Source organism: Oncorhynchus clarkii, chromosome 18, assembly GCF_045791955.1.
Source record: "Oncorhynchus clarkii lewisi isolate Uvic-CL-2024 chromosome 18, UVic_Ocla_1.0, whole genome shotgun sequence".
Lineage (NCBI taxonomy): Eukaryota > Metazoa > Chordata > Actinopteri > Salmoniformes > Salmonidae > Oncorhynchus > Oncorhynchus clarkii.
In genome coordinates, this window is record NC_092164.1 from 24,484,919 (window position 1) to 24,507,957 (window position 23,039).

The window sequence follows — 23,039 nt, forward strand, 5'->3', positions numbered from 1 at the left end:
GTAGGTATTCATAAAGCTGTTCTTTGCTCCTGTGGAGAGGGGATTGCAGGGATTGGGGCAGAGAGGTCAATAAACTCATTGGATGTTTTAATTAGCTCGCTTTTAATCCTCCTTTTTATTTACTATTTAACACATCTGAATGATTCTGCCTCAGAGGCTGGGAGGCTCTGGTTGTATAGAGGTTTAATATGATTCTGGGTGTCAGTGGAGGCTGGTGACTTGAAAATATAGGAGGATGGGAGACCCACAGTATAGTCACAGACTGCACAGAGTCCACAAAGCGTGTTTAAAAAATCATCAAAGACAAACTATTTTAACCCTAAGATTTAATAAATCAATTATTTTGTAAAATAGTATGGGGAATGGGAATGAAAGTTGATGTTGAATGCTGATACTTACACAGTGTTGGGAAGGGATCACAGCAGTGACTGAATGAGGTTATAAGACATGAGCTGAGGTGTTCGAGAGGCTTGACTTCAGTGCAGGTCTGAGTTTGAGGTGTTCAGCGGCTTCAGTGCAGGACAGGGTAGAGGTGTTCAGTGGCTAGGTTTCAGTGCAGGACAGGGTGGAGGTGTTCAGTGGCTAGGTTTCAGTGCAGGACAGGGTAGAGGTGTTCAGTGGCTAGGTTTCAGTGCAGGACAGGGTAGAGGTGTTCAGTGGCTAGGTTTCAGTGCAGGACAGGGGTAGAGGTGTTCAGTGACTAGGTTTCAGTGCAGGACAGGGGTAGAGGTGTTCGAGAGGCTTGACTTCAGTGCAGGTCAGGATTTGAGGTGTTCAGAGGCTTCAGTGCTGGACAGGGTATAGGTGTTCAGTGGCTAGGTTTCAGTGCAGGACAGGGGTGGAGGTGTTCAGTGGCTAGGTTTCAGTGCAGGACAGGGGTGGAGGTGTTCAGTGGCTAGGTTTCAGTGCAGGACAGGGTAGAGGTGTTCAGTGGCTAGGTTTCAGTGCAGGACAGGGGTAGAGGTGTTCAGTGGCTAGGTTTCAGTGCAGGACTGGGTAGAGGTGTTCAGTGGCTAGGTTTCAGTGCAGGACAGGGGTGGAGGTGTTCAGTGGCTAGGTTTCAGTGCAGGACAGGGGTGGAGGTGTTCAGTGGCTAGGTTTAAGTGCAGGACAGGGGTGGAGGTGTTCAGTGGCTAGGTTTCAGTGCAGGACAGGGTAGAGGTGTTCAGTGGCTAGGTTTCAGTGCAGGACAGGGGTAGAGGTGTTCAGTGGCTAGGTTTCAGTGCAGGACAGGGGTGGAGGTGTTCAGTGGCTAGGTTTCAGTGCAGGACAGGGTAGAGGTGTTCAGTGGCTAGGTTTCAGTGCAGGACAGGGTAGAGGTGTTCAGTGGCTAGGTTTCAGTGCATGTCAGGGGTAGAGGTGTTCAGTGGCTAGGTTTCAGTGCAGGACAGGGGTAGAGGTGTTCAGTGGCTAGGTTTCAGTGCAGGACATGCTCATCACAGATGGATGCTGTTGGAGAGCTCAACTCTTCCACTGAGGGTGCGACAGGATTTAAAAGGGAAGACAACAAATAATAACAGAACACAGTTAGACAGAAGAGCTAAGAATTTGTTAGTCCAAGCAAGGATTAATCTACCTCCTACATCTCCTGTATTTTGAAGAAATTCATTTGAATGGAATAGTAACCTAAAAATGATAATCTATCACCATTCACTGTCTCAATCTTTCAATCTATCCAACAATGTCACCAACTCACCAAGCTTCTAAATCACACGTGTAGATTAGTTCTCTGATCCTTTGGTTGAGTGGACAACATGTTAGTTCATACTGCAAAAGCTTTGATTGGTTGGAGGACGTCCTTCGGGAAGTTCTATGAAAGGGGGTGAGGAGCATGTGCCTCCTAGGTTTTGTATTGAAGTCAATGTAGTCAGAGGAGGATGGAAAATAGATGTCCTCCGGCTATACCATGGTGCTACCCTAGAGGGTGCTGTTGAGATTACTGTAGACCATTGCAAAACAGTGTGTTTTAATTAGGTATTTGGTGACATTTGAATATATTTACTATAGTTTTATCTAAAAAGGATTGCATTTTATTATTGTTTGACTATTTCTATTTTTCTGAAATTCACTGAGAAGGATGGTCCTTCCCTTCCTCGTCTGAGGAGCCTCCATTGGTGTGTGTGTGTAATGTGTTAACAATAACTGTCTTATTACAGTAGGTCCAGACATCATCCCAACACATCCAGTCCTCCACCCTGTCCTCACTCTTCCATCCCATAGATGTTACCCCCTCTGTCCTCTTCTCTGAAATCATCCCTTGGCCTGGCTTGGACCACATAGATGGATCTTTGTTGTTTTGAGACAGAGGAAGGGATGTCACAATGGCCTGTGACTCAGCACATCTGCATGTGCACCCCACGTCGTCCATCCTTCCTTCATCCATCCGTTTTCCTAGTGACTGATGGGATTGAACTAAGTGTGTGGTTCTCTAATTCCCATTCTAACGGGAAATGATGCTCTTGGCGGTCTTCTTCACATAATCGTTTGCCTCTAGCAGGCCAGAGAATTTCACTGGCGTCCCTCCAACAGAACGGTCTGAGCGTCTGGGCCTGGGCTAACTCAAACCCCTGCCCACATCAGCCGCCTGCCAACAGACCTGTTTATCAATACTAGCAGAATGTGCCCATTCAAAACACCCTTATTTCTAGAAACAAACACTCCGTCTCTGCCAGTCTAGCCCACTCTGTTATTGGCAGAGTATCTCTCTGAATTCAGGGTAAGATTTCAATTGGGCTAGACTGGTCTGCTGGGTTCTGCTCGATGGTAAAGAGCAACATAAAGCGTCCTTTGTATTTTGCTGCCAACACTTTTTTTTTCTGAGCCTACAACAGCCTTTTGCTTCTGCTTGTTTGGCATGGTATCCATTATGCATTCCTTACTTGAGGTACTTGGTACTGCCATACTTGGAATTTTGAAGTACGCCAGGACTTACAAGTCAGCTGTAAGTCCTGATGTCCAGTAAATCAGTCTATCGCCTCGTAATTCTCCATCAGTATTGGCGCCCCTTTTTTAAAATAAAAGTAATAAAACAGATGTTCGGACCACTTTTATTACTTGATAATAAAATAAATCCATCATAAATCTCCCATGGTGGAGGCCCTCGCTTCCCCAGGCACTTTATAAAATGTGGTCAAGGGAGTGATATTAAACACAGTCATACATAAGGGTCATAACAGGACAGTTCAAATGTACAAATAAGTTCCCATGGCCAGAGTCTATGTTAATCGCTCGAATCCTAACCTTAACACGTTCCCTAAACCTCAACTCTAAACCCAACCTCTGCACAGCACATCAAAATGAAAATGGAACTTTAAGGTTGACTGAAAAGGATGCTTCTTCTCACTAGTCATTTCCCCACTCTATCACCAACTGTCACGCCTCTGTCGAAGACGTTACTTTCAGGAGTGGTTGTTTTGAATGAATGTTGACCACCAGTGTTCCAGTATTCTCATTGCAGTACTTAGAATTTACCACTGGGTGGCGCAGCCAGAACATTTGACTTCCATACAACTACAGGATCCTTTTCACCACAAGAGGGAAGTGTCTCACTATCACAGAAAATCTAATACCACAGACAGAACGATGAGCCATATATTAAACTGGATGCATAAACGCGAAGCATCAGGTTGGCATTTCCACTCACTAGTATGGAAGCCCAGTGGCCGGCAATGGGAGAATATCAAGCGAGATGGATTTTGGCCGATATTCTGTTGATTTTCTCATCGATGAAACATGATCTCCATACAGGTTTCTGCTTCCAAACTAAAATCTGTAACAAACAGAGTGGACTGCGTTTTGCCAAAGTTACAAAAAAAGTGCGTTGTTTAGAGTGCAACACGCGCACCTCCCAGAGTAGGCGTTCCCTAACTGAAATATGCAAATAACGGCAAAAAGATCTCAGTAGCTGGTGTCTGACCTTCTTGCTTGTTTTGCACGCTGTGATTCATCTGCTCCCGTTGGAAACGACAGGCTCTTGTCTATCTTGGGTTAGTTATAAAAACTCCCTGCTAATACTGTAGTGGAGGTGGTCCAATGGAATGACTCAAAGGCAAAGTCAAATTAGATGTATTTGTATGAATGGACTTACTTTCAAGAGCTTATCCAGGAGAGTGCAAGTCTTTTAGCACTGATTGGTGCTAACCATGAAATAAAATAACAAATTCCCCTAGTTTATAAGAATGTCTTTTAGTCAGCTTTTAGTCCATTGTTTAATCTTATGAAAACAAATGTTAATCACTCTTAAATCCTAGGATCAAGAGTCTTTAACAATAACACTTGGAACAATTAACTGTATTTGCCCTGTCTGTGTGAAATTATGTCATTCTTATTTCATCATCTAATGGCGAATGAGCACAAAGAGAGAAAGCCCTATGATATGTCATGATGGATGAATAGGCATCATTCATCCACCCTTTCCAACGTGATAATGAGGCTCACTGCTCCTAAGTTTGAGCAGAGGCTTGAACCATTTGTTCGATTTGAGAAAGAAAAATGCATTGTGTGATGAGTAGGTGAGTCATTTCTAGGTGAGAAAATGGCCTTTCCTTTCCGTTCACTTTTCAATTAGTCACACTCATGCCGCAAATGCAGCTCTGAAATAAAATGGGGTTTAATTGAGTTGAAATGTGGGATCTGACACAAAGGAGAACTAGAGCCAATGAATTGTTATGTCTGGGCCCTCCGGTGGACCTGCAGGTGGACCTGCATACCATACAAGGCTATTGGTCCAGTTAGAGGCACAACTCTATTTCTCCACAGGAAAACTTTGTTCATAAAAAGGCAGATCACACATCAAGGTGCTGTGTTTACCATTAAGCACTGGGATGTACTCGATATTAGGAATAGTTACTTTAGCACTATCTTTATTCATTTGTAATTGTTGCTGTTGTACAGACTGTATATTGTCTCTGGATATTTCCCTGAAGAGTTGTAGCTATCTGTCCTAAAGAATTCAATTTGATTTCGACAATCCGGTAACACTGAGTCAGTCCACATCAGAAATGACAGTGGAAATGTATCTGGCCTTCTCAGAGAGTGTCGAAAAGATGCTGAAGATGCCTCTGCCTTTCAAGCAAAACCTGGCAGAGGCCATGTAAGGTGAGCAAGATGTTTTGTGAGATCTATTTTCTCCTGTTTCATCTAGTTAGAGACCAAGCTTTAAAGCAGATTTCTCACATCAATCACCCCACACACTGTGTGTGTGATGTAGTTAGTCTGTTTAGTCAATTTCCGGAGTGATAATTGGCAGTGCAAAGACACAGCCATGCTCCTACCGTGTTATGACTGTGGGGAACCTGGAAGGCCTCTACCAACACACTCGCACGCACGCACGCACGCACGCACGCACACACACACACACACACACACACACACACCTCCGTTTTGTTACTTTCATGCCTAAAGATGTACACTATATTCTGCTAGGATTATGCTGTAAATAAGATACAACTTTAGGCAATTCCAAAGGAGATGTGACAAAATGACTGCCTGCTCTAATGAATGCAAAGCTGCAAAGTTAACGCCAGGGTGTCAGGTGCAATGACAAGTGATATTGGGCTCTCACTTTTAATTAAATCTAAATGTGCCTGCAGTCAACTGAATAATTACACCCAGGGAACTGAATTATCTGGTCAAAAGTTTGTCACAACAACTAAAGTCTGGAAAGACAACTGGAACTCAGAACTGGCTTCTCACACTGAGAGAAAACAAAGTACAGAGACCTTTCAATGCTCTGCCTGTATTCAAAAAACAGTCATTATTATTATTATTATTATTTTGTTTTAAATAAGATGGAACTACAGTACATGAAAAAAGTGAACATACTCTAGGACCCAAAATAACCCATCCATATAGACACACAAACACAATTCCAGTAGTTTGTTAATGACAATACAGCCTAACAGACTACCTGCAGATGATTCAGTGCTGGCTGACTTGTTTTGCTGATTGGGCTTCTGCAGGTGCAATGCGGTTACACATGAAATAACAAAAGCCAATTTCCCCTAGTGACCGTTCATATGAGGATTATTTATCAGTTATCATAGAGTAATAATGATTAGGCATATATCACCTCTTACTGCTGAGCGCACCAGGCAGGCAGGCAGGCAGGCAGGCAGGCAGGCAGGCAGGCAGGCAGGCAGGCAGGCAGGCAGGCAGGCAGGCAGGCAGGCAGGCAGGCAGGCAGGCAGGCAGGCAGGCAGGCAGGCAGGCAGGCAGGCAGGCAGGCAGGCAGGCAGGCAGGCAGGCAGGCAGGCAGGCAGGCAGGCAGGCAGGCAGGCAGGCAGGCAGGCAGGCAGGCAGGCAGATAGAAAGGCAGAGAGGCAGGCAGGCAGGCAGGCAGGCAGGCAGGCAGGCAGGCAGGCAGGCAGGCAGGCAGGCAGGCAGGCAGGCAGGCAGGCAGGCAGGCAGGCAGGCAGCAGGCAGGCAGGCAGGCAGGCAGGCAGGCAGGCAGGCAGGCAGGCAGGCAGGCAGGCAGGCAGGCAGGCAGGCAGGCAGGCAGGCAGGCAGGCAGGCAGGCAGGCAGGCAGGCAGGCAGGCAGGCAGGCAGGCAGGCAGGCAGGCAGGCAGGCAGGCAGGCAGGCAGGCAGGCAGGCAGGCAGGCAGGCAGGCAGGCAGGCAGGCAGGCAGGCAGGCAGGCAGGCAGGCAGGCAGGCAGGCAGGCAGGCAGGCAGGCAGGCAGGCAGGCAGGCAGGCAGGCAGGCAGGCAGGCAGGCAGGCAGGCAGGCAGGCAGGCAGGCAGGCAGGCAGGCAGGCAGGCAGGCAGGCAGGCAGGCAGGTAGAAGCAGGCTCCCTCCTGCTAGGCTATCTGTACGGGAAGCCAGCCACACAGGCAGCTAGGCAAGAAGGCGGGTATATAGGCAGGCAAACAGGCAGGCAGCCTCCTTGGGGACAGTAAATGCATGTTGGATAGTGGGAGTGTGACACAAGCTTATTATGATCTCTGGGATCAGAGGGCAGTGTACTGTTCTTGTGTTGTATGAATCTTTCAAAACCAAACTATAGGTATATAAATTAGTAACAGTTGTTAATGGGGATGATGTTCTCTTTAGTTTTATGGAGATGCAGCTCTCTTTGGTACAGTGAGCCTAATAAGGAAACAATGTTTCATCAAAGTAAACAGAAAGGAACAGACTTAATTAAAAGCTGTTCAAAGCATAACACCGTTTGTTCCCTCTTTTCTGAATCACGTTTCTTCAGCATTTCTGCCTAGTTTTGCAATTACAAGCTTGTGAATTCTTCTAAAAACTGTTTTAACACTGCATTGGTTGAACACTGTTTTAACACTGCATTGGTTGAACACTGTTTTAACACAGCATTGGTTGAACACTGTTTTAACACTGCATTGGTTGAACACTGTTTTAACACTGCATTGGTTGAACACTGTTTTAACACGGCATTGGTTGAACACTGTTTTAACACTACATTGGTTGAACACTGTTTTAACACTGCATTGGTTGAACACTGATTTAAAGCTGGAAATCGTACTCGGTGAAACGGCCACGTCCGTTTGCTATATTACAACAACGAAGACGATACTTCAAACAACGAACACGGTCCCCCCCACGCGCGATAGAACACAGAGTATGTACTGGAATCTTTTTTGGTCCACAATACTGATTGCTCCTCTCCTCCTTTTCATCAGCAGAACAAAAATCACGACAAATGCACTGAGGGCGAACAGTGGCACTGTTTCACCTTATGCCGATTTCATCTTTAACACTAAGTTGGTTTAACAGTTCTCTAACACTGCTCTGTTGGGGATCCCCTCTCTCTGCAAGTTTGACATTCACAAGTTTGACATTCACTTCTTTGGGGAAGTGCTGAGCGCAGAAACTATTCCTGGCTGTAACAATGTAGCATCCGTCTTCACAGGCAGGTACTGGATTATTTATTCCTGTAACCCTGCCCCTCCCCCCCAAAAATGTACTTCATAACCTTCCCCATGCACCTTTGAACAGAAGCGTAAAAAGCCTTAACATAAACCCCGGAGCAGACTTTGTGCTAGCAATTTTGCGAGAACTGCTTATCTTGCAATATTCAATATCCATGGCGGAAACGTATTGAAATAGTAATTGAGTCTGGAATCGAAGTCCTTTCTCCTAGGAAGCTTGCCATGTCAGGGGCTAAGTCACATATCTTCATTATAGCTTATAGGATATTCGCTGAAGAATAGAATAGAGCAACACTTGGATGAGCTGGAATTGAGCATTTTCTGTTTTATTGCTGCTGTATTATGCAAAACTCTCCTTTCTCAAGAGCCCCAGAACCTTAAAAAGGTGCATCCCAAATGGCACCCTAATCCCTACGCAGTGCACTACTTTTGACCAGGGACCAGGGAATAGGGTTGCATTTGGGACCGCGCCTATTGTAAGCCATGGGGATATTCTAACAAGATGATTCAATGAGTTTCCTGTTCCCATTCTTCTTTCATTTGTCTGAACACATCCAGGTCTCTGTCCCAAATGGCAGCCTATTTCCTGTACGTTCTGTAGTGCACAATTTTTGACTAGAGCTCTATGGGTGCTGTTTGGGACGCACACAAGACTTAGCCTATTATCTAACAAGGGCGATAATCTACACAACTCAGACTATGGTACCATGGGCTTCCAAGTCAAGTCATTCATTAATTCACGTACCGTTTCCTCTTTTACTGGAATTAGCTACAACTCAAAGAGAGTGAGGTAGCTACATTGTTCAAAAGAAATCCGATGTGTTTCCATCGTTGGTGTCTTTAGGAGAGTACAGTCGCATGCCGCGTTCATCCACGGAGAATGCTAGCATGTATTGGCATTTTATGCCATTTTGTCGAGATGGGATGGGAAAAGTCACCAGCTTTGGCTTTGCCATTGTTCAAGCTTCACAGAGCAGTCGAGATGAAATTAATTTATGTTGATGCCTTCAGGGCCATATCAAAGTATGGCTTATTGTCACAATAAAACAGTATGTTCTCTGCGCACCAAGGCCAGGAGAAAAGCTGGGATACAATTGTAAGAGAACAGGATGGGTGTCTTTTGAACTGTTATTTGATTTCTAATAATAAAACTACATTGCTGGTTGCTGGTTGCTGGTTGCAAGGCTGACTTCCTGATTATTGCCTTTCAAGCGCCTGGTGCTTGTGTTTAGCTGTCTAGGCCAAGCTATGGCTTCGGTGACCCTGGAATGACTCTTTTAGAAAAGTTGTTCATCTCCTTGAGAGGTGTCAGTGGCCCTGCTGAAGTCACGTCCAAGTCCCAAGTGGCACCCTATTCCCTATTTAGCATCCTATTCCCCCATAGGGCCCTGGTCAAAAGTAGCCTAGTGCACTAAATAAGAAATAGGGTGCCATTTGGGGCACATATTTTGTAAGTGTTTTCCTCTCTGATCAATAGGATTTGATATGTTGTCGGTGAGGACGGCAGTTGGATAGATGTCTCAATGGCGTTATTGTCTTTACCTCAATCAGACAGAGCACTCAGACTACTGCACTCAAACACGCTGAGTCACTGGCTTTGAAGTTGGACTTGATTAGAGAATTGAAGGAAAAATCTGTTTGGAGAAAGGTTAGCAATTGTCCCATACTTTGATTAGGAAGACAAATGGAAATAAATACTTTCAACTTGCAATCAAATGGCCAAAAGTAAGTGCTCTTTGCCAGCTCGTAGATCAGGTGATGTATGATCTTGAGATTGGCTTGTATTGTCTTGTATCCCAACCAAGAATAATACGCAATTAGAGTAAAATGATTTCCCAGAGGCACAATGGTTTTTTGCAAAGTGTGCTGGCTCAGCTCTGCAGGAACGTTTCTGGGGTTGTTGGAATTGCATTAAACCCACATATCGCTGCCTGGCGCTACTCAAGGATTCAGAACTGCCCTTCAGCAGCCTCGGGCACTGCATCGCTCTATTCTAGCTAGATGAAAATAGAAAACACAAAATCCTCCATAAGCTTCTAAATCTCATTAACACACACTATTGAAGTGCAAACATTTGCCCCTATATCCTGGTTTTCTGAACCAGATGTTGTGTTGAATAATCTGATTTTCTCGACTGGGTATACAAGTAAACTCTTAATTGGGAAAAAAGTTTGGCTGATTTAAGCCATGACTGTGAAAATGTATCAAATGTGTAGCTTGAGACATACCCACACCATTTTCATGTGATAAAACAACAGACATGCATTATCTTCAACATAAACTTGACCACATTTAGTCATCCAGTATTTTGTGATGTTAACACTTTGAGCATACACTAACTACCATTCAAAAGTTTGGGGTCACTTAGAATTTCCTTGTTTTTGAAAGAAAAGCAATTTTTTTGCCCATTAAAATAACATCAAACTGATCAGAAATACAGTGCAGACATTGTTAATGTTGTAAATGACAAGTGTAGCTGGAAACGGCATGTTTTTTTATGGAATATCTACATATGCGTACAGAGGCCCATTATCAGCAACCATCACTCCTGTGTTCCAATGGCACGTTGTGTTAGCTAATCCAAGTTTCTCATTTTAAAAGGCTAATTGATCATTAGAAAACTATTTTGCAATTATGTTCGCACAGCTGAAAACTGTTGTTCTGATAAAGAAGCACTACAACAGGCCTTCAATAGACTAGTTGAATATCTGGAGCATCAGCATTTGTGGGTTTGACTACAGGCTCAAAATGGCCGGAAAAAAATAACTTTCTTCTGAAACTCGTCAGTCTATTAATGTTCTAAGAAATTATGGCTATTCCATGCGAGAAATTGCAAAGACACTAAAGATCTCGTACAACACTGTGTACTACTCCCTTCACAGAACAGTGCAAACTGTCTCTAACCAGAATAGAAAGAGGAGTTGGAGGCCCTGGTGCACAACTGAGCAACATCAACAGTGATGAGGTGACTCTGGGAGGTTGGCCTTCTAGGCAGAGTTCCTCTGTCCAGTGTCTGTGTTCTTTTGCCCATCTTAATCTTTTCTTTTTATTGGCCAGTCTGAGGTATGGCTTTTTCTTTGCAACTCGGCCTAGAAGGCCAGCTTCCCGGAGTCGCCTCTTCACTGGTTCACTGAGGTTGAGACTGGTGTTTTGCTGGTATTATTTAATGAAGCTACCAGTTGAGGACTTGTGAGGCGTTTGTTTCTCAAACTAGACACTCTAATGTTACATAGGTATTCAGACCCTTTGTTATGAGACTCTAAATTGAGCTCAGGTGCATCCTGTTTCCACTGATCATCCTTGATATGTTTCTACAACTTGGTTGAAGTCCACCTGTGATAAATTCAATTGATTGGACATGATTTGGAAAGGCACACACCTGTCTATAGTTGACAGTGCATGACAGAGCAAAAACCAAGCCATGAGGTCGAAGGAATTGTCCATAGAGTTCCGAGACAGGATTGTGTCGAGGCACAGATCTGGGAAAGGGTACCAAAGCATTTCTGCAGCATTGAAGGTCCCCAAGAACACAGTGGCCTCCATCATTCTTAAATGGAACAAGTTTGGAACCAACAAGACTCTTCCTTGAGCTAGTCGCCCGGCCAAACTGAGCAATCGGGGGAGAAGGGCTTTGGTCAGGGAGGTGACCAAGAAACGGATGGTCACTCTGACAGCACTCCAGAGTTGCTCTGTGGAGATGGGAGAACCTTCCAGAAGGACAATCATCTCTGCAGCACTCCACCAATCAGGCTTTTATGGTAGAGTGGCCAGACGGAAGCCCTTCCTCAGTAAAAGGCACATGACAGCTCGCTTGGAGTCGCTCCAAGATTCTCTGGTCTGATGAAACCAAGATTTAACTCTTTGGCCTGAATGCCAAGAGTCACGTCTGGAGTAAACCTGGCACCATCCCTACGGTGAAGCATGATGCATCATGTTGTGGGGATATTTTTCAGTGGCAGGGTCTGGGAGACTAGTCAGGATTGTGGGAAAGTTGAACTGAGCAAAGTACAGAGAGATCATTAATGACAACCTTTTCTAGAGCACTCAGGACCTTAGACTGGCTTGAAGGTTCAACTTCCAACAGGACAACGATCCTAAGCACACAGCCAAAACAATGCAGGAGGGGCTTTGGGACAAGTCTCTGAACGTCCTTGAGTGGCCCAGCCAGAGCCCGAACTTGAACCCAAGACCTGAAAATAGCTGTGCAGCAACTCTCCCCATCCAACCTGACAGAGCTTGAGAGGATTTGTAGAGAAGAATGGGATAAACTCCCCAAATACAAGTGTGCCTAGCTTGTAGCGTCTTACCCAAGAAGACTCAAGGCTGTAATCACTGCCAAAGGTGCTTCAACAAAGTACTGAGTAAAGGGTCTGAATACTTATGTAAATGTGATATTTCAGTTAAAAAAAATATACATTTGCAAAAATGGATAAATAACTGTTTTTGCTTTGTCATTATGAGATTTTGTGTAGATTGATGAGGGAAATAAAACTGTAGAATAAGGCTGTAATGTGGCTGAAATAGCCAATCCACTAATTTGAAGGGGTGTCCTCATACTTTTGCATATATAGTGTATATACTATATGGGCAATACAAAAATAAGTGATCTAATTATTTTGTCTCTTCGTAGCAAAATCTGCAGAGCTGAGATGGTTGTAGGCCCCATATAAATGTTGTTAGATGACCATCCTAGGCATTTCCAATCCCATAGAAAATATTGGCCCTGGTTTAGAAATGGAACAAGATCCTGTTTCAAATGAAGTATCCTTCTTTCTATTCTTCCTTGTCCAAAATCTCTAGTTGAACCTGCTCGCTTTGAGAGTCACCGCCAAACTTGTCGACGGAATCACCACAGTCGGCCTCGTTTGTGTGGTAAGTGCCCTTATGCTTGACAATGTAGCGCAGTAGCAGCAACGCCAGGAGCAGCGACAGGAGCAGGGCAAAAATGACTCCTGGAAAGGGAGAGAGACGAGTAGAAATGAGACCGACTGAGAGAGGAGAATGGTCTCTGAAAATATAGAATACTCTTTGAAAGTGTAATACGTTTTTTCGTAAGACACGTTATCATAGTAGTAATCGTGAACGAGAACGTCAAAGCGACATTCTATTTTTAGATTTTAGTTAACTGATTTTAGGTGGGTTGGGTTGGCAGGTAGCCTAGCGTTTAAGATGGTTGGGCCAGTAACCGAAAGGTCGCTGGTTTGAATCCCTGAGCTGACTAGGTGGAAAAATCTGTCGATGTGCCCTTGAGCGAGGCACTCCCTGTGCGTTTCTCTGGATAAGAGCACCTGCTAATTGACTTCAAATGTAAAGTAAAGTTCATGGCTTTTCTTTGATAGAGTAAAAATAGAGGGCAGAACTTTGTTTCCTCCGCATGACTAGGGAAACTATAACAATTAGGTAGGTGAAACCAGAAACAATGAGTGGAGGACTTTCCATTTACGTGATACTCATGGCATTGGTTCCGTTCTCAGACTATAGAGAGAACAATAATGCTAACCACATCTGGATAGCCATCTCTAAAGCTTAGGAGTTAGGCCGAGTTAAAGTATAGCGCCTCGTGACAACTGCTCATATAAAAACGCCTTTATAAATACATTGTGATTGATATATTTCTCACCCCCGAAAATGGCTTCAAAGGATCCATCCTCTACGTTGGCGGCTCCCACTGCAATGACACCAGAACGAACAGACAACATGATAATGACATTAGAGAGACAGAGCCTTGTAGTCAACACACAGAAATGTACAGTACCTACTGATTTATCGTTACATTTCCCTTCAGATTTCACCATTCCTTCATTACACTAGCTTGTTTGATGCTTGTTTACACTATACAGTACTGACAGAGTTGTGTTTACAGTATATGATATGAGTTTGAGTGCAGCAATACTGTTTTTTAAAATAAAATTATTATTTATTGCAAAAAACACAAGGGGAAACATTAAAGTATTAGAACATGAAGGACAATCAATACAGCATCAAGACACTATCAAACATGTATCAGTCTTTCCGCAACAGAGCCATCCTTATGTGTGAGGGAACGTGTGCATGATAGTGATATAAAATATATGTCATAGATTCCTTTTTCATGATCACAATCTTGTGAAGCCTGAACCCTCCAAGACCCCCCCCCACCCCCCCCACCCCCCGGAATAAAAAAATAAAAAAATCCATTCCCCACCCCCTAGAACTCCCCAATGCAGCTATACTGTTGACTTTAATCTCCTGATTATCCTGTGTCTGAAGCGTGGAGGCAGCTTGATGTACAAGTACACCCCCTGGACAGGACGCTAGTCAAGCGCAGGGCCTGTTGACTGAATGTTATTCTCTCACTAAAACAGTGACAGGTAGAAGGTGCCTTTCTGCCTGTCAAAAGAGGAAGGGAGACTAAATAAAGAGTGATGAAGGAGATGCTAAGTATAAGTTATTGCAATGGAACAGCTGTCCAATCCACCTTGACTTTAATCTAGCCGGGGGACACACACACTCCAATCAGCTCAATGTGTGTCAGCTCAACCTATCTTACAGTGCATCACACCACACACACACACACACACACACACACACACACACACACACACACACACACACACACACACACACACACACACACACACACACACACACACACACACACACACACACACACACACACACACACTTCCCAGAACAACTTGCAGGTGCGTAGGGAAAAATGTCACACATTTCAAAAGTGCCAAGTAAAAAAATAAAATAAGTGTGCTGGGACGCTTCAGTGTGTGGTTCTTCAGTACCTCATTAACGCTTAATTACCTGCTTCATCAGAGGAGTAAGTCTATCGTTAATGATTAATTAATCAATTTCGTTAAAATGTGCAACCCCTTCCAAGGCTGCGTCCCAAATGGCACCCTATTCCCTCCATAGTGTACTACTTTTGACCATGGCCCCTGGTGCTCTGGTCAAAAAGTAGCACACTATATCGTGAATGTTGCACACACCAAGTCATTATCAAGATACGTGCACCGATAACCACCCTCCCTGTACAGGGGCACAAATGTAGTGGATGACATGACGGAGGTTGAGCTGAGAGTGGGAGGTTGCTGCATTCAGAAGACTAGCTACCCGGGGTGTAAGAGGGTTAGAGGTGTTAGTAGTGTGTGTGTCAGTACTGAGAGAATACATGTTTGAGCAGGGAGAGGAGAGTTCACAGGCCTTATTAACTCTCACTATTTGAGGTCAGAGACAGGATGGTAATTGAGACTGAGGCATGTAGGCTTCAGGGAAAGGCTGCTCGTGCTCGCTCTCTGTCTGTTCACACCCAGCCTTGTCATGTCCATATCCCCCTGCGTGTTCTTACAACATCTGTAGCCTAATTTGAATATCTCTCCCTTTTTATATTTATACATACACTATATGACCAAAAGTATGTGGACACCTGCTTGTCGAACATCTCATTCCAAAATCATGGGCATTAATATGGAGTTGGTCCATATGAGTGAAAAGATCTTAGCCTTTTTTATAGGTAATTATTACTGTCTTCAGAAATCACGCACAGATAAAGACAGAAGGGGCAGAGAGAGAAATGCTAACATGTTGTCTACTTCAAAGTGTACAGTACAAATACACTAAATATACAAAAGAGTATGTGGACACCCTTCAAAGTGGATTTGGCTGTTTCAGCCACACCCATTGCTGACAGGTGTATAAAAGAGAGCACACAGCCATGCAATCTCCATAGACAAACATTGGCAGTAGAATGGCCTTACTGAAGAGCTCAGAGACTTTTGGCACCGTCATAGGATGCTACCTTTCCAACAAGTCAGTTCGTCAAATTTCTGCCCTGCTTGAGCTGCCCCGATCAACTGTAAGTGCTGTTATTGTGAAGTGGAAACGTCTTGGAGCAACAACGGCTCAGCTGTGAAGTAGTAGGCCATACAAGCTCACAGAACGGGACCGCTGAGTCTGTCCTTGGTTGCAACACTCACTACTGAGTTTCAAACTACCTCTGGAAGCAACATAAGTACAATAACTGTTCGTCTGGAGCTTCATGAAATGGGTTTCCATGGCCGAGCAGCCACACACAAACCTAAGATCACCATGCATAATGCCAAGCGTTGGCTGTGGTGGTGTAAAGCTCGCCGCCATTGAACACTGGATCAGTGGAAACGTGTTCTCTGGAGTTATGATTCACGCTTCCCCATCTGGCAGTCCGACGGACGAATCTGGGTTTGGCAGATGCCAGGAGAACGCTACCTGCCCCAATTTCCTAGTGCAAACTGTAAAGTTTGGTGGGGGAGGAATAATTGTTTTTCATGGTTCGGTCCCTTTATTCCAGTGAAGGGAAATCTTAACGCTACATCATACAATGACATTCTAGAGACGATTCTGTGCTTCCAACTTTGTGGCAATAGTTTGGGGAAGGCCCTTTCCTGTTTCAGCATGACAATGCTCCAGTGAAAAAGCAAGGTCCATAAAGAAATGGATTGTCGAGCTCGGTGTGGAAGAACTTGACTGGCCTGCACAGAACCCTGACCTCATCTCCATCGAACACCTTTGGGATGAATTGGACGCCGACTGGATGATGCCACCCAATCCCTTTAATAATGCCGCTTCCTGAATCTAAGTGTTTGACATGGAGAGAGGACCAGTAACTTTATGATCAAACTTTATCAATGTCTCATCCAAATATCATAAAATCTCATGCAAAACATGATCTTGACAATTCATGACCTTTAAAAACACAAGCAGAAGTGACCATTTCATTCAGCGCTAATGGGAAGTTTTAAGACAATCTGAATGGTAATGCAGTTGATAATGGAATGGGTTTGAGAGCCGGAAGTGCAGTCAGTCTAGCCATGACACGCAGTGCTCATGGAAGAGAGATGTGCATTTTGTGCCGGTTAATCTCATATTTAGAAACATAATATGATGAATCATTTCATTTGATTAAAACCAAACATTGCCTACCCTTCCCTTTTAATCAAGACTGGTTTAGCAACAACTCATATGTTCCTATATTTTATCCTGGCCATTAGCCAACTAGTCTATGAATAAAGAGGTTTTAAATGGTCTACTAAGATTGCTTAAAAATATTTTGGACGTTTTTGCCATCAAGATTTTTCATTATTCACAATTCACATACCTGCAGACTTAATTTTGCTTGTTCAGTAGGCTATCCATCCCCATTTTCAAATCCATCCATTACCAAAGACACACACTCTCCTCCAAACTATCCAAGCCTACAACACTCTCAGAACAAAAGGTGCTACCTAGAACCTAAGAGTGTATAATGTCATATCAACAGCAGATTTTTTTTGGAGAATCTGCCCTGCACATAGGCAACAATACAAGTGAATAGAGGTGTGAATGTTATGCGTAATGGCATTAAGGCCTACGTGTGCACACAGTGCCATAGAACGTGAGCGATTTAAGACATCATGCTTCAGACCCGATCCTACTTGGAAATATCGTTGTTTGTTTAAAAAAAGCAGATTCATTGTTTTTTTGTTTAATTTGATTAAAAACCAAACTTATTAGAAATATTCCCCATCCATGGGTTTGTGGTAACGTAGATTAAATGGCTCAATTGCAATGCAATTTCTGGAGAAGTGCAAATATGATCTGTAAGATGGTTCCATGATGTTTATAAAACGTTACATTTGCGAGCAGTATAGCAGTGAGTGGACATCCCCCCCCCTTCTCTTTACGTTGGATCTTTATCCAGCTACTGTGAAACGTTTGGATGTGCATTAAACCCTCCATAGTCTAAGACGTTGCCCACGGGGAGCAATCATGTGCCTGTAACTGTATTGAGACATGGCCTATTTATAACAAGTTGTTGTTTAATTTATATTAGAATTCGATTCGAATTAGAAACAGTCTTTTTAGGCCTTATCAATAGTCTAGTGAATGTAATCATGCTTATTGACTATATTTGGCATGTCCATGTCCAGTCTGCAATTTACAGTAGGCCTAGCCCATATAACAGTGCAAATGCTATAGTCTATGTTTAACCATGTATTTCCATACTGAAGCAATGCAAGTAGAACAATGTGGACTGCAAACATGTTCAACATATTTAACGAACTAGGCTATAACGGATTAGCTTTCGAATTGGAGTTGATGACAAGACCGTAAACTTGAGGCAACCACATATTTTGCCATGGAGCACGGTGTTAGGGACCAACACTCTAGGGGTGTTAGTTTGTGAACACTATTTCGGTGGGATAACAAGAAAGTGTTCAATTAAAAACCGTGGGTGTTAAAATTCTGATCTCAAATGTTCTATGTACATAAAAACTGTTTTTTATAGCGAAGAAGGTAAACTACAACCAAAAAGTAAGAAAAAAACTGAAAAGTAGGGTAAGGATAAAAAGAGGCAAGTAGAAAATAGGAACATGTCAAAACAGGACAAAACAAGAGACGGAAACACTGGACAGGACAGGACCGTACAAGACTAAGCAAGACTAGTGGATAAGCTGCTGGTTAGCATTTGGGCGTTAACACTTTCTTAGAAATGATATGTGATCCACCAAAATAGTGTTCACAAACTAACACCCATAGAGTGTTGGTCCCTGGTAGGAGGTGCCATTTTGATGTTGTCTGGGTCACTTTTTGGGCGATTGTTAATGAAATCAATAGGAAGTGTTGTTTGTCCTTGGACATAGAGGAAACAAAGGTGGACGTCATCATCAAAGTAATTTAGTATGCAGAGTGATGGGGATGCAGGAATGGTAATATGGAGGATGACTGAGGGAATGCTCAGAACTTTTTTCCCCCAGTAATTCTGAATGATGGGACAAAACGAGAATGCGTGGAGGTGAGTGTCAGGAAAGTATTTTTTGGCAGACTGGACACAGAGGTGAATCGACAAGCCCCATCAGGGACAGAGTTCTAAAGAAATAGGGAAATATTAATAAAAAAGTGCAATGTTGGCAATATATTTGTCCGCCACTGTAGGCATCTTCACACTTTGGTGTAGACAACGTGTTGGCATTTCTCTCTCCCCACCTTCTGTCTGTATCAATGTGTGAATTCTGAAGACATTAATATACTTACCTAAAAAAGCGTCTGAGTTTGTTTCAGTCATATCTGCAGAAGTTGTTGTCAGAACTCCTGCGAAAGCAAGCACATAGTAAAAAGATGCATTAGCTACGAACACAAAATACCGTACTGTTGAAGAGACAAACGAAAGCCCCATTGCACTTTGCATAACCCCACCTGAACAACCCCAAATACAGTGAAAATGTTCTGTGGACCAATGAAAAAAAAACATGGGGGAGGTTTTGATAATGTTTTGGGGTTGCTTTGGTACTGGGGGCCTTGACTATGTGCAAGACAAGTCGTTGGCAGTTGTCACGCCCTGACCTTAGTTATCTTTGTTTTCTTTATTATTTTGGTTATGTCAGGGTGTGACGAGGGCGGTATGTGTGTTTTTGTCTTGTCTAGGGTTGTTTGTACATCTATGGGGTTTTGGTTTGTCTAGGTATATATAGGTCTATGGTGGCCTGAATTGGTTCCCAATCAGAGGCAGCTGTTTGTCGTTGTCTCTGATTGGGGATCCTATTTAGGTTGCCATTTCCCATTTTGGTTTTGTGGGTTATTCTCTATGTGTAGTTGCCTGTCAGCACTCGTGGCTGATAGCGTCATGGTTGTTTTGTATACTTTGTTCAGTGTTTCTCTTTCATTAAAGAAGAATGTATTCTTATCACGCTGCGCCTTGGTCTCCTCGTTACGACGAACGTGACAGCAGTAGTAGCCTAAAATCAGTTGGAATACCAGGTTGACATTATGCTTTTCTTTTTTGCCTTCAAGTTCACAATTTTAAAAAACTGAATCTATGGCATTATTTAGGATGCTTAATCTTTGGAAAAGGGGTGCCGCTAGCGGGACACCTTGAAATTGCAGAGTGCAAAATTCAAACTACAGTATTTTAAATATTTAAATTTCATAAAATAACAAGTGTAATACATCAAAAATAAAGCTTAACTTCTTGTTAATCCAGCCACTGTGTCAGATTTCAAAAAGGCTTTACGAAAGCATACCGTGCAATTATCTGAAGACCGCGCCCCACATACAAACACATGAAAAACAGGGCCTCCAGGGTGGTGCAGTGGTTAAGGGCGCTGTACTGCTGCGCCAGCTGTGCCACCAGAGACTCTGGGTTCGCGCCAGGCTCTGTCGTAACCGGCTGCGACCGGGAGGTCCGTGGGGCGACGCACAATTGGCCTAGCGTCGTCCGGGTTAGGGAGGGGTTGGCCGGTAGGGATGTCCTTGTCTCATTGCGCACCAGTGACTCCTGTGGCGGGCCGGGCGCAGTGCGCGCTAACCAAGGTTGCCAGGTCCATGGTGTTTCCTCCGACACATTGGTGCGGCTGGCTTCCGGGTTGGATGCGTGCTGTGTTAAGAAGCAGTGCGGCTTGGTTGGGTTGTGTATCGGAGGACACATGACTTTCAACCTTCGTCTCTCCCGAGCCCGTACGGGAGTTGTAGTGATGAGACAAGATAGTAGCTACTAAAAACAATTGGATACCATGAAAATGAGGTAAAATTGAAATAAATAAATAAATAAAATAAAAAAACATTTTTCAACCAGGCAGAAATAGCGACATAAAAAAGGCCTTACCTTTTTTTGAAATTTAAATGTTGTATTTATTATTTATTTCACCTTTATTTAACCAGGTAGGCTAGTTGAGAACAAGTTCTCATTTGCAACTGCGACCTGGCCAAGATAACGCATAGCAATTCGACGCATACAACAACAGAGTTACGCATGGAATAAACAAAACATAGTCAATAATACAGTATGAAAAAAAAGTCTATACACAGTGAGTGTAAATGAGGTAAGATAAGGGAGGTAAGGCAATAAATAGGCCATGGTGGCTAAGTAATTACAGTATAGCAATTAAACACTGGAATGGTAGATGTGCAGAAGATGAATGTGCAAGTAGAGATACTGGGGTGCAAAGGAACAAGATAAATAAATACAGTATGGGGATGAGGTAGGTAGATAGATGGGCTGTTTACAGATGGGCTATGTACAGGTGCAGTGATCTGTGAGCTGCTCTGACAGCTGGTGCTTAAAGCTAGTGAGGGAGATATGAGTCTCCAGTTTAAGATATTTTTTCAGTTCGTTCCAGTCATTGGCAGCAGAGAACTGGAAGGAAAGACGACCAAAGGAAGAATTGGCTTTGGGGGTGACCAATGAGACATACCTGTTGGAGTGCGTGCTACGAGTGTGTGCTGCTATGGTGACCAGTGAGCTGAGATTAGGCGGGGCTTTACCTAGAAGAGACTTGTAGATGACCTGTAGCCAGTGAGTTTGGCGACGTGTATGAAGCGAGGGCCAACCAACGAGAGCGTACAGGTCACAATGGTGGGTAGTGTATGGGGCTTTGGTGACAAAACGGATGGCACTGTGATAGACTGCATCCAGTTTGTTGAGTAGAGTGTTGGAGGCTATTTTATAGATGACATTACCGAAGTCGAGGATCGGTAGCATCGTCAGTTTTACGAGGGTATGTTTGGCAGCATGAGTGAAGGATGCTTTGTTGCGATATAGGAAGCAAATTATAGATTTAATTTTGGATTGGAGATGCGATTGTGATTCTGGAAGGAGAGTTTGCAGTCTAACCAGACACCTAGGTATTTGTAGTTGCCCACGTATTCTAAGTCAGAGCCGTCCAGAGTAGTGATGCTGGACGGGCGAGCTGGTGCGGGCAGTGATCGGTTGAATAGCATGCATTTAGTTTTACTTGCATTTAAGAGCAGTTGGAGGCCACGGAAGGAGAATTGTATGAAATTGAAGCTCGTCTGGAGGTTAGTGTTACGATCTACTAGGTGTGGTGGGTGGAATCAGGCGCAGAGAGCAGGGTTCAGTCGTTTTCCTCAGATTTATTCCCCAGCGCAACAAAAACAGTCACGCCAACACACAGGGCGTAAATACGTTGCTAGTCCAAAACAACAACAGGACTAAACAGTCCGGAGAATAAATACAATAATAAATCACACCAACAAAACACAGAGTAACAAAAACAAGCCCGCACAAATACCCAGCGGGCCTAGTGCCCCTAAATACCCTACAAACAAATCCTAATACAAAACAGGTGTACCCAATTAACCAATAACCCAAAACAAACGGAAAGGGAATCGATGGCAGCTAATAGGCCGGCGACGACGACCGCCGAGCACCGCCCGAACAGGAAGAGGCACCATCCTCGGCGAGGTTCGTGACAGTACCCCCCCCCTGACGCGCGGCTCCCGCAGCGCGCCGACCCCGGCCTCAAGGACGACCCGGAGGACGAGGCGCAGGGCGATCCGGGTGGAGGCGATGGAAATCCCTCAAGAGGGAAGGATCTAAAATGTCCCTCCCCGGTACCCAGCACCTCTCCTCCGGACCGTACCCCTCCCAGTCCACGAGGTACTGCAGGCCCCTCACCCGGCGTCTCGAGTCCAGAATAGCTCGTACTGTGTACGCCGGGGACCCCTCGATGTCCAGAGGGGGTGGAGGGACCTCCGGCACCTCACCGTCTTGTAGGGGACCAGCTACCACCGGCCTGAGGAGAGACACATGAAACGAGGGGTTAATACGATAATAAGAGGGAAGTTGCAATCTATAACACACCTCGTTTATCCTCCTCAGGACTTTAAATGGCCCCACACACTGCGGCCCCAGCTTCCGGCAGGGCAGGCGGAGGGACAGGTTTCGGGTCGAGAGCCAGACCCTGTCCCCTGGTGCGAACACCGGGGCCTCACTGCGGTGGCGGTCAGCGTCTCTCTTCTGCCGTTCACTGGCCTGCCTGAGAGAATCCTGGACTGCCCGCCAGGTCTCTCTAGAGCGCTGTACCCACTCCTCCACCGCAGGAGCCTCGGTCTGACTCTGATGCCACGGAGCCAGGACCGGCTGGTAACCCAGTACACATTCAAATGGCGACATATTCGTGGACGAATGCCGAAGAGAATTCTGGGCTAACTCTGCCCATGGGACGTACCTTGCCCATTCTCCTGGCCGGTCCTGGCAATACGACCTCAGAAACCTGCCCACTTCCTGGTTTACTCTCTCCACCTGCCCATTACTTTCGGGGTGATAACCAGAGGTAAGGCTGACCGAGATCCCCAGACGCTCCATAAACGCCTTCCAAACCCGAGATGTGAACTGGGGACCCCG

The 23,039-nt window shown here is 44.5% G+C and overlaps 1 protein-coding gene across 6 annotated transcripts in view; it reads right to left on the reverse strand.

The window, feature by feature from the left end:
• Window positions 1-8,191: 8,191 nt before the first annotated feature.
• LOC139373252 (cell adhesion molecule 1-like) overlaps window positions 8,192-23,039 on the reverse strand; it is a 36,264-nt gene continuing 21,416 nt past the window's right edge. Inside the window, exons 3-6 of one of the 6 annotated variants that reach the window (XR_011627550.1) lie at window positions 18,932-18,988; window positions 13,512-13,559; window positions 11,046-12,843; window positions 8,192-10,875 (exon numbers count right to left, since the gene is read on the reverse strand). Coding sequence is in view for 2 of the 6 variants with exons in the window: in XM_071113555.1 (XP_070969656.1) it covers window positions 12,665-12,843; window positions 13,512-13,559; window positions 18,932-18,988 (284 nt within the window). In the remaining 4 variants the exon portion in view is untranslated. Of the gene's footprint in view, window positions 12,844-13,511; window positions 13,560-18,931; window positions 18,989-23,039 lie in introns of all 6 variants that reach the window. The other 5 variants (XR_011627551.1, XR_011627552.1, XR_011627549.1 and 2 more) reach the window with 5 other exon arrangements.